This window comes from Mixophyes fleayi, chromosome 4 (genome assembly GCF_038048845.1).
Source record: "Mixophyes fleayi isolate aMixFle1 chromosome 4, aMixFle1.hap1, whole genome shotgun sequence".
NCBI lineage: Eukaryota > Metazoa > Chordata > Amphibia > Anura > Limnodynastidae > Mixophyes > Mixophyes fleayi.
The window spans coordinates 70,071,557-70,083,695 of NC_134405.1; the positions used below are offsets into that span (position 1 = coordinate 70,071,557).

General features: G+C 39.6%; 1 protein-coding gene across 5 annotated transcripts in view; it reads left to right on the plus strand.

Annotated features, from left to right (window-relative positions):
* ARHGAP25 (Rho GTPase activating protein 25) overlaps positions 1-12,139 on the plus strand; it is an 84,608-nt gene that overhangs the window by 45,003 nt on the left and 27,466 nt on the right. For 4 of the 5 annotated variants that reach the window (XM_075207392.1, XM_075207393.1, XM_075207395.1 and 1 more), the window contains exons 2-3: positions 2,766-2,962; positions 8,539-8,626. In XM_075207392.1, the coding sequence (XP_075063493.1) occupies positions 2,766-2,962; positions 8,539-8,626 (285 nt within the window). Of the gene's footprint in view, positions 1-2,387; positions 2,469-2,765; positions 2,963-8,538; positions 8,627-12,139 lie in introns of those variants that run through there. The other variant, XM_075207394.1, reaches the window with a different exon arrangement.

Here is a 12,139-nt window from a genome sequence, read left to right on the forward strand (position 1 = left end):
CTTGTGGACAGTAGTTATGCATAGTGGCAGCAACAATTAATTTCACCTTAGGAAAAGCCAACAAACAGTGGAACTTCTGTTGTTCTATTCAAGGTAGAGGCAGGAGAGAGAATGATCATGGATAAGGGATGGAAGTAAAGTCCTGATTTACTTTGGGCAGAATAGAGGCGGACCTCCCCTGTTCTTAGAGCTGGAATATTGAATAATATAAATATAGCACAACATAAAAACATTGTAAGGCCCCAGGTCAATTGGAGCCCAGATTTATTTAAAAAATGAAATGCCCCTATCTGATTTCTCTGGGGTTATATGTCCTTCTTACAAAGGTGGCTGCAGAGGCTGACATGTGAAATGTTTGTGATTATAACATATGATACTATAACTGATGGTGACAGGTCTTTTTAAACCCCACTCTGAAGGGCTGCATCTACTGTTCAGATTTACCCTGAGTAATGTTTGTACCAATAGGTCCAGTTTTAACTCTTTCATTTAGATTGCCCTTAGAATGATTCTTGCAATATCTAGCATGATAAATTGCTTTAGTGTAAGACTTATTCTAGTTTATCTGCAATCTTCCCATGATGAAAATTAACCACAGCGTTTGTAAATAACTGAACATACAATACCGAAACTGAAAAGATGGTATAGATTACGTGATTATCTAATCTTCATTAAAGCTACAGAAAAGACTAAACGAAGTAACATAAAATACCTTCTAACTCCATGGAAAATTATGTCCATGAAAATATACTGCTGAAGCTGTGAAATGGTATTAATTGAATCGTTTTAGTGCATGCGCAAATTTCTGATATCTGTAACCAGGTTCCCTGAATATACAGTGGTTATGAGTCAGCCATTGTGTTTCACTGCGTTTAGCAGCCGAGTGGTTTCAATGAGAACATATGACCACCCAAATTTTTTTTAGATTAAGATCACCTCCCCCATCCTCATGTATAAAGACAATGTACTGGAGACATGCTATTCAGGATATACTCACCCCCTTTCCCTGGTACCTCCATTGCTAATCTACTGTCAATTCAGAACGACTTACACATGGGTCTTCTATGTGTCACAAGCCCTAGAGGATGAGTATCTCCTGAGTGGTTTCCGAGCATTTATGAAGCCTGAAATAATGGAGAAATGTCTATTTCTGCATAGTTTTGGAAAATGTAAGTAAATTGGCTATCTAACGTTAGCCTAATACAGGAGATATCAGAGATATTACTGCATTACAAAACTCCCCATTAGTCTCTGGTAAGCTTAGTGTTTTGGAGCTTGACCCTGACAGCTAATGCCATCTGAAGATGGCGTAAGCCGTTCTGTCCTACGGAAAAAGCATCGCAGAAGAGGGGTCTTCGGATCTCTCTGGCAGGCTTTGTGCTCCCCCCCTCCGTTCCCTAATTGTTTTCTGAGCATGCACACTTTACTATAGGCCAGTGTTTCTTAAACTCAGTCCTCAGGATCCCTAACAGTGCATGTTTTCCAGTTGACAAAGGAAATAATTATACCACCTGTGGGTCTGTGGGTCTGTTACAATGTGTAAGTCAGTAATGAATACACTTGTGTTAAAGCAAGGAGATATGGAAAACATGCCCTGTTAGGGGTCCAGAGGACCAGGTTTAAGAACCACTGCTATAGACTACTTGCCAGGATTGACTCTTATTTTAGTCGCTGTCCTGGTAGAATGATTTTAATAAATAGATACATTAATTAATTTCTTATCACTGTGATAAAAGTTGATGATTAGTGTTGAGAAAATGCAACGGGTCATAAATAGACCCACAGGTGTGATACTTGGGGGAGGGGGCTTAATAATTAAAAAATGGATTTGTGTGGAGAATAAATATAATTCTGTAAATAGTCACATCACGTCAGAAATAGTGGGAATCACAACTTTCATTGGGTCTCCTTTTATGCAATTTTAAGTGAATTAATATGGGCAAATAAACCAATATAATTAAAAACTGAAAAAGTGTTACATTTAAAATAAGGACCTGAAATGTCCTGAAATGTCCTTTATTTCACCAGTAATGAGGGCAAGCAAACTTTTATAATGTACCAAGGTGTGTTTAGCATGTCATAGTCATAGTAGGCAGGACTTTGAGAAGGGGTTTAACCTTTGCATAGAGGGTTGCATTATAGTGTTAGACCAAAATGCAAGAAAATGAAACTGCAGAATTGCACATCTGTATATATAGCAAACACACACACACACACACACACACACACACACACACACACACACACACACACACAAATATACACACACACATCTCAAATTTTTAAAATTCTTTTGTGAAAATATGCTGTTGGTAGACATTTGTACTTTTATTTTTTAAATACGTGCTTGTCATTCTTAAGAAATGCATTTGACAAGATAGGTTTGATAATCTTCCCCCAGCCTGCAGGAAAAAACAAGTTTATTCAATTTGCAGTTTTATGCTCCACGACACTCTTAGTGTCAACATGTAAGATATAGATAGACGATCAGACTTATTTAAATCTACCCTTCTGCTCTCCAAAAAAACACTCCTACGCACTAGAGGAAGTATATTTTGAAACCTGTTTTTGGCCACTTCCTTAAAGAGTCTAAAGCCAGATGTCATTTCGACCCAAGCTCTTGTGATATTGTATACCCTGCCAGTGTGCTGCAAGATGGTGACAGAAGAGCTGTCATTTTCAGATGGTTTTCACTGTTTAAGATCCATTTAGAAGTATATGCAATATCTTTGGCTCATCCTTAATCTCATTATCCACATCTGCAGTGCGATCGGTCAGCACGATGACCAGTGACCACTCTTTGCAATCCGGCCGGCTGCACAACTCCTTGGAGAAGCCAGTGAGAAGTGGTTGGTTGAAGAAACAGCAGAAAACATTTGTCAAGAACTGGCAGCAGAAATACTTTGTGTTAAAGGGGCAACATCTCTGCTATTACAAAGATGAGGATGACAGCAAACTACAGGTAAGAGGAATCCAAGTAGTCCTAAGCTTCTCAGTGGGTGCGAGAAATTATGTGCTACTTATGTTATATGGTATAGATAATATATATTAAAGAGGGACACAGACTGTTAATGTTATTGTCCCAGCTGCATATTGGCAGCATAAGCAATGTGACACTAAATAATTCATTCATTATGGAGATATATCTATATTGTCTGATTTCTGGATACTATAAGCCTATGGACATGGTGTCAGCAGGGTTTTATTCATTTTAGTGATGTGACAGCAGAACAGACAATCTTTGTCTTTACTCTTATTATCCTACCTATTCTTTTTTTAGATAATGGTTAAAGGATTTAGGCATAACATCTCCCATTTGCTTGCAGAATTTTTTTTTTAATGATCGAAATCAAATAATAAAAACATGCTTTTGGCATTTTGCTGTGCTTAAGCTCACCTTTGATTCATCACCAAGGGCTACCATTAGGGGTGACTGTAAGAGGAGTTTTGCCGGTTTGAGGTCAGGCACTAGTTTATAAAATACTGAATACTTATATAGTATATAGGTAATTATAAGAGAATTGATTCAGAACTTTTCATATCAGAAATTCACCTGCCTACAGTGCAGGAAACAGGGCATTGGGGAAGATTTGCAAGGTAAGCCGCCTATTTATAATTAGAGGAAGGTATCATACGTGATCTTGCGAACTCCCAATGCTAAAACTTTTTTCGATTCTCAAAATTTTAAATAAAATCACATTTAAAGAGTTTAGAGCAGTGATGGACCGAGCCCTTTGATGAGGCCCCCAGCTCATTCCTGCTTTATTGTCAGATTTACTTGTTATAGCTTGTAACACTTTATACCTGCTGATATGTTATTACAGATAGGCAGGGGCAGGGGGACAGCGGGCACCCGGGCCGCTCAGTCTAGTGGCTGTTCGGGCTGGCCGCCTCCCCCCGTCCCCCGCCGTGGATGAAATTTTTTTTTTAATATTACCGGCGGTCGCGATTGGCCGCACCGCGTGTCACGCGAAGCGGCCGCGTAAGCGCACAGGCGGCTGCATCACATGACACGCCATGCGGCCGCCTGTGTGCCCCCCGGGCTGATACCTCCCAGCCCGCACCTGCAGATAGGTGTCTCTTTCTTAGATTAAATGTATTCTTTAGACATACTACTGAGAGTAAGGGTAATGTGTGGCCCTTTTCAAGGTTTGAGGGCCACCCATTAGGTCCCTAAAGTGTATCAAGTTGTCAATGGTTTAGACGCTCACTGACTTAATGGTCCCAGTAAAATATTGATTGAGGTGTCGTTGAACAGATTGATCTGAACTGATAAGAAATGATCATTGGACGAGGGGCTGGTTTAGCTAACAGCACGGGCCAGGGCAGGTCCGCCTTTTTTTTTTATAAGCCCAGTTGTGTAGTCTGATAAGTTGTTATGGAAAATAACATGTGGTGGAGCTTCATACTAAGCTGTGATGCACTGTACTACTGGTGACGATGGATAGTGTGTGGGTGAAAACAGAATTAGTACAGGTTAAAAATAGCTAGACTACAGTCTAGATGTGATAACCTGACTCTACCTAGTGTGAGGTGGGTGGTTAGGATGACAAGCCATCATCCCTATTTAGGTGGGGGCCCTAAATTGGCCCACTTGGTGCCACGTGTGGCTGAAGAATAAGAAAATAATCTCCTGCCTGGCCACAGTATGCTGGGGGTGGAAAATCAGGCCCACCTGCTCCGCTGCCCTAGGTGCAGAAGGGCAATTTAATAGCACTAGCCTAGTTCTGGGGGCTCTTATCCTCGGAATAGCCCTTAGCTCTGTCCCACGTTGATCTGGTGTGAACCTGAGAACATTTAATACCACTTCAGTTTATCCCAGCCCCCCATGCTGTTGGGAATGGAGTATTTGTGCTCTGGTCTAGACGTCTGAAGATGCCTGGCACATATATCAAAATAAAATAATGACAAACCACAACAACCTATATTAATAAAATATTTAATTATTCGTAGTTAGCAACAGTCAAAACCCTCACCATCAATCTTCATGATATCCTCAGTCCTAAGCATTAAGCCCTAACATTTCCCATGGCCTAGCCTACACCAAGCTTTAAGTTTAGGCCTAGCAAGCCCTAATGCAGATCTAATTTCTAGCCAAAAGATTAAGTCAAACTAGCAGAGCTGACAGAACATTGACCTTGCCTAAAACAAAGAAAGAGAAAACCTTGGAAGTTGCTCACTTTGTTTTGCAAAAGTTATAAGGGAAAGGGGAAATCACTAATGTCATCTTAGCCCATTAAGGCTGGTTACACACTACACTGTTTTCCGGCAATTATCGGGCCAATCACATGATAAACGAGCGCTCGGCCCGATATCGCATTAGTGTGTACACTCCAATGTTGAACGATTATTGTTCCAAAACTCATTGTATCATTTCATTTGATTTTGAAACCGGAGTAAAAATGATGTTCAATGATGGAACAATGTCCTTCCAATTCTGTAACATGTATACACTCATGACCGGCAGTCTCCATAGATCTCTATGCAGTGTGCAGAGTTATGATCTTTTCAGTTGATGGTTATGATAGATGAAGAGCACAGATCTGAAGGCAAATCATGTAAAATGTGTTTAGTGTGTATACATGAAATCACATACTGATCAGGACTTTTTTCTTCTTAATCGTTTGTAAAATTGTTAAGAATATCACATTGGGAGAAATTTTGTATAGTGTGTACCCAGATATTAGGCTGTGTACCCAGCCTAATATCTTAAAGCGGCCACTCCCCAGGTCATAATTGAAATCTCCATTCCATAATCTTGATCCAACAGTAAGTAAAGAGAAAAAAGAACACCAGAAACGAAACATACAAAACAATTCCAGCCTTCAACTACTCTGAAAGTGCTGGGCAAAATATAAAAACATTTACTGACAAGCTCTCCTGTGTGATCGAGCGTTTTAACCAAATCGATGCAAAAATGTTTTTCCCCACTGCTTTCTGACTGGTTGAAGATCCTAGGCTCAAAGCCAATGATGCTGTTCTTGTTTTACCTACGTTTTACCCTTGCGTGTAGTAATTACAAAACTACATTTTGCAGCCAAATTGTACAACAGTGTAGCAAAAAGGTGAAGTGAACCTAAAATATATATTGCACACGAGAGTGAATAACATTGTCGTAATTTTCTTTCAGGTTCAGGGAGCTTTTTCATTTTTACTTTGCAAAGCAAGTGTTAGTTGCTCATTGTTTACTGCCTTATTTTTTGGAACATTTCCCCCTTTCTTCTTCAGTCACTAACTAGGGTTTAATGAATACATTTCCTGTGTATATATAAAAAGAAATTACATAAAATTGCAGGAGCTCACTTAAAATGATTGAAAAGTGTTCAATAGACTCACAAAATAAAACATAAATAAATAGCACAAATTTATAAAAATAAAATGTATTAAGCAATGTTAATCATTCATTATGGAACCACTCCATTAGTGCTGATATATTTCTTTGCTATTGTAACAATTTTTCATTTGTGCATTGAATCAATTTTCTTGATGTCCTGATAGGAGCACGTTATACACAGGATACTATTTATTAGAAATTAAACATCACTTTGTCATGTAAACAATACAGATAATTTTGTTTGCACTCAGATAAAACAACATAGGGCCTCCAACATGTCAGAGGTCATAGCAGGGTGATTTGACAGTGGTCTTTTTAAATGGAACTCTTGTACAAATGTGTACTACCAGATTTGGCCTGTTCAATACCAGCCATACAATTGTAAATGAGTTAGAACTAAAGTAGAGAACTGTGTCTTGCAGTGTTTTTTTGTGTGGCAAATTGTTAATACAATAGTGCACATGAGTGCTGTTGTGGGTCTCTGTGTATATGTGTCTGTCCCTTTAAACGTGTGCAAAGTGTGTTTTTTTTATTTGTATATATATGCATGGAGCCACGGAAGATTATATTATTGTTTTTTTTTCTGTCATCTAGCCTTATGAGAAATCACGTCAGTATAGGTGTGTTTTACGTGCTATTAGTTTATGCAATGGCGCATTAAGTAAAGACAGCTGTATACTAATTATACTGTGATGCTCTCTAGTATTGTATTATACTATTTATTGAGTGCATCAAGAGCAATACAAGTAAAGGTTACTATAATATAATAAAAATAACAAATTATGACTCAACAATTGATCCATCCATGTGCTCAGCTTGTGAAGTTGTACACTGATGTATTGGGAGTGGGTGCTGATCAAACAGTCTTTATAGCTGGAGTTTATGTTAAGCCTACAGTAAAACTTAAAACTTTCGTTAAATTCCCTGAATTCCGGTTCACTTTTACAACTCCACATAGACTAATACTTCTAGGTAGACTTGCAGAAAAGACAACCACTAAGGGAGCAGACTAAAACGTTACCATTTAGCAAAACCAGCCTCAACGGCAAAAACTATCAAGACCGCTACTTATCGCTCTGTAGATCCCTGTGTTGCTCTACCGCTATTACAAATAAATGAAATAACAGTGTATTAAAAAATATTTTACACATAAATATATACAGCAGTAGACATAAAATAGAACTTATATCTACCACCCCTTTAAAGAACTGGCAATAACCATATTCAATTGAAAGAGACCTGCACTGAAAAGTAAGGAATCATTTCTGGATGGCGCTAACAGAGCAGTCATTGCTGTGGTACAAATGCGGCAGCTTCTGAGTCTTCTGTGACAAGAGCAGGCAGTACTTAATGCAGGTGGACTTATCACTGTTGACAACGTGGTTGTCGTTGGCAGTAGCCCCCTTGTGAAAACAAGCCCTATCATCTGTTTTCCATGGCAATAGAGGAACTTTTGATAAATTAGCTTCTTACTGTTAATTTTTCTGACACTGATCATCTCTGCTAAGATAGACAGGTGGGGAATAGGGGGGGAGAGATCTGCCAAGCAGAGCACTGGGCAATGTGGTATTTTTTGGTTGAATGCAACACTCCTCTTAGTGTAGTAGAGCTGTGGATAGGTCATGAAAGCTAGCTTTGTCTGCATAAATAGACACAGTATCTACAGATTGTGTTATAATGTGTAACTGACCTTGCACTTTGCAGAAGAATTGATGTATGTTGTGCATTATGTGCATGTCAGTTCAGTCTCTGGGGTACATGTTATACAATGTGTCTTTCCTGACCCTGAACTGTCTCCTTTCAAACCTCTGGTTGGCGCTTTCAACATAGAAGGAGGTTGCAGTAGTTTAGGAGGGAGGTGATGAGAGAATGTATAAGAGTTGTGGTTTTATCTTGGGTAAGGAATGGGTGTATTACAGCAATATTTGACGGTGGAAACAAGAGAACGGCGAGAGAGATTGAATGTGAGGAGTAGAGAAAAGAGTAAAGTCAAGAGTGACGCCAAGTCAGCTGGCTTTGGGGCTGTGGACATTGTGGTGGTGTTGATGGTGAGGGAGGTTTCAGAGTAGGGAGGACGGACGAGATAAGCTGGTTTTGGAAATGTTGAGGAAAGTAGGGACTTTCTTATATGTTTCTTATCATTAGTTTCTTTTCCAAAATGTTCAAAGTTCCTAACTTGTTCTGTTGTATTTTACTTACTTTAGGGCTCCTTGTTCTTACCTAGAAACACAGTCAGTGAGGTCTCGTGTAGCCCTGATGATGCTGGAAAATTTATCTTTGAGGTTATTCCAGGTAAGTTGTAGTAAGGCTGTAGGACTTCAAAGCAATTTAAGAATGTTATTTTCTTAAAGTGGTTGTCCACTTTTGGGTAAACACTTCATAATGTAACCCCTGCCGGGAATCCCCTTCTTACCTAAACTTTGAAGCCAGGGGTGCTGAGTGGGGGTTGGAGCAGGTACAATAAGACAAAAAATATTTGCATTGACAGCTGGCTTCAGAGGAAGAAACATTGTCCAAATCAGACAATCACTTTAATTGTGCCTATTAGAGGGAAATCTATAAGCTAGACATGTTTAGGATATATTTCGGACCCTGTTCACACCCCTAATGAGGTTGTACCATGTCTCCATGTACTCACCCATGGCATGAGCGCTACAAGGGGGCGAGTTAGAGAGCACGATGGGCATATTTAGCTCAGAATAAAAAATTTCAGCTATGTCTATTATTCAGCTCGGCAATATACATCCATTGATATATGTGTAATTTCAACTAGTAGCTTTACTTGTTCTTTAAATGAAACACATTGCCTTAATTATAGCTTAAAATGTTAAAGATGTTCTGGAAGTAATGATTGCAAGTTTTATCTGGCCTCTTATTCAACCCTGGGATTTTTAATCCCAAACACAATCCTTCAGGCTCTTTATTGCCGATGATAATTGTCTTAGGTTAAGCAAAGAAAAGCAATATTAAAAAGGCACATTTTTGGCAGAGCTGCCAAACAAAATATGCTTTGTCAAGACAGGCTGCATTCAGTGGAGTCAGGCTGCCTATTGGGCAATATTATGTCTTTCTCTATGCAGTGAATATAGATTTGGATAGTTCAGTGAAGGTCAAATCATGTACTTGGATAAATAATGATTGCAATAACCCTATGGCTACAAGCTGCTCTTGCAGTGCATGTGGAAATATAAATGTATGTATTAGTATAAAAGGAGGTTTCTTGATGACCAGCACATGTGGATCTGTAAGAAAATGAATCTCTCGCTAATGTCCAGCTGTAACATACAGCATACAGAAAATGAAGACATTAAATACACCTTATTTCTTCTCATATAAAGTTACTGTTATGCTCTAAAATCCAGAAGCAAGTGACTAACAACACTGACATCATCATCATCATCAGCTATTTATATAGCGCCACTAATTCGACAGTGGTGTACAAAGATATCACTCACATCAGTCTCTGCTCCATTGGAGCTTACAGTCTAAATTCCCTAACCTACACACACACAAACTAGGGTCAATTTTGACAGCAGCCAATTAACCTACTGGTATGTTTATGGAGTGTGGGAGGAAACCTACGCATACACGGGGAGAACATACAAACTCCACACAGATAAGGCCATGGTTGGGAATTGAACTCATGGCCCCAGTGCTGTGAGGCAGAAGTGCTAACCACTAAGCCACTGTGCTGCCAATGAATTAAAGCCAGTGTTTATTACATCTAGACTATAGTGCCTAAAATTTCAATGTAACGTACATCTTTTATCCAGCAATATATTATTATTATTATTATTATTATTATTATTATAGATTTGTAAGGTGCCACAGCGCCGTACAGTAGGGAAAACAGGGCATACAGAAAAACAGGGACATACAAGGCAGATAAACTAAATGCAGACACAGAGTATGGAGAACCCTGCTCATTAGAGAGCTTATATTCTAAGTGGAAGAGGGCACAGTGAAACAAGAGGAGCGAGTGTGTCTTAGAGGGGAGATTGGGACAGCTGTGAGGGTGTATTAGTGTGAATAGTATAATCAGGGATAAGGTAAGCTTTAAAAAAGAGATGGGTTTTTAAAGAACATCTAATTGAAGGCTGTAGCACGGGAGAAGTCTTGTAGGAGCGAGTGAGAGGTGGTTACCAGAGATGAGACAAAGTGCAGGTCAGAGGTAGACCTAAGAGAGTATTTTGATATGTGTGTTTTTTTGGGAGTGAAAATTTGTTAATTGATATATTTTTTAGGGATACAATAATACAAAGGGAAGGAAAGAAGGGGTGTACAGAGTCCAATCGGGACCAATGACAATCTGATAATAAATATATTTGTATATAAAAATCATTTAAGCATTATTCACAAATAAACATATATATAAATCATAAACAATATAATGAAGCGGGAGGGGGGGGGTTATTTTGATATGAGATTTGAGATATATGAAGGTGTGGTGGTGTTGAGGGCTTTGTAGATAAGGGTGAGTAATTTGAATTGGATTCTGGAGGACACAGGGAGCCAGTGTAGGGATTGCAAAGTGGTGAAGCAGATGGGGAGCGGTGAGAGAGGAAGATCAGTCTTGCAGCAGCATTTAGGATGGATTGAAGTGTTGATATATGGGCGTTGGGAATGCCGGATAGAAAAAAGTTGCAGTATTCAAGACGGGAGATGATGAGAGAATGGATAAGAGCATGTTGAGTAAGAAAAGGGTGTATTCTGGCAATGTTTTTAAGGTGAAATCGACAGGACTGGGAGAGAGTCTGGGTGTGAGGAATAACGGAGAGAGCAGAGTCAAGTGTGACACCAAGGCAGCGGGCTTGGGAGGAAATTGTAGTGTTATTAACAGTGAGGGAGATCTGAGGCCAGGTGGTGATTCTGGCAGGAGGGAAGATAATAAGCTCTGTTTTGGATATGTTGAGCTTTAGGTAGCATTGGGACATCCATGTGCAGACAACTGAAAGACAGTTGATTGCATGAGATAGTACAGAAGGGGAAAGGTCAGGGGAAGAGATATAGATTTGGATGTCATCAGCGTAGAGATTGTATTGGAGGCTGAATGAGTGAATTATTGCTGCAAAAGAAGAGGTGTACAATGAAAAAAGTAAAGGACCAAGAACAGAGCTTTGTGGGACCCCAACAGATAGTGGGAGTGGAGATGAGGATATGCCAGAGGGAGAAACACTAAAGGAGCGGTTCGATAGGTAGGAAATGTACCAAGAAAAAACTGTGCCACAAAGGCTAATAGCGTAAAGGGTGTGGAGAAGAGGGTAAACAACAGTGTCAAAAGCAGCAGAGAGGTCCAGGAGAATGAGTATGGAGAAATGCCCCTTGGACTTAGACATGAGGTAAAGTGAGGCTGCAGGAAAGGAGGTTGTGGTTAGAGAGTGGGAATGCTAAGTTGGTGAAACTAGAGATGGAGCAGTAACGGGAGAAGACAAGGTCAAGGGAGTGTCCATCACAGTGGGTGGTAGATGAGGTCCACTGGGAAAGACCAAAGGAGGAAGTAAGTGAAAGAAGTTTAGTGGTAGAATAGATAGTGGCATTATCAATGGGAATATTGAAATCGGCTAGTATGAGAGTAGGCAGGTGAAAGGATAGGAGATATGTGAGCCAGGTCGTAAAGTTGTCAAGAAATTGGGAAACTGGACCTGGGGGCCAATAAATGACAGCAACATGAAGGTGGAGAGGATAAAATAGATGGATAGTCTGGACTTCAAAGGAAGTGAATAAGAGTGAGTGTTCAGAGCTTATGACTTGGAAGGTGCAACTTGGAGAAAGTAGAATGCCTACTCCACCACCTTGTCTGTTTGG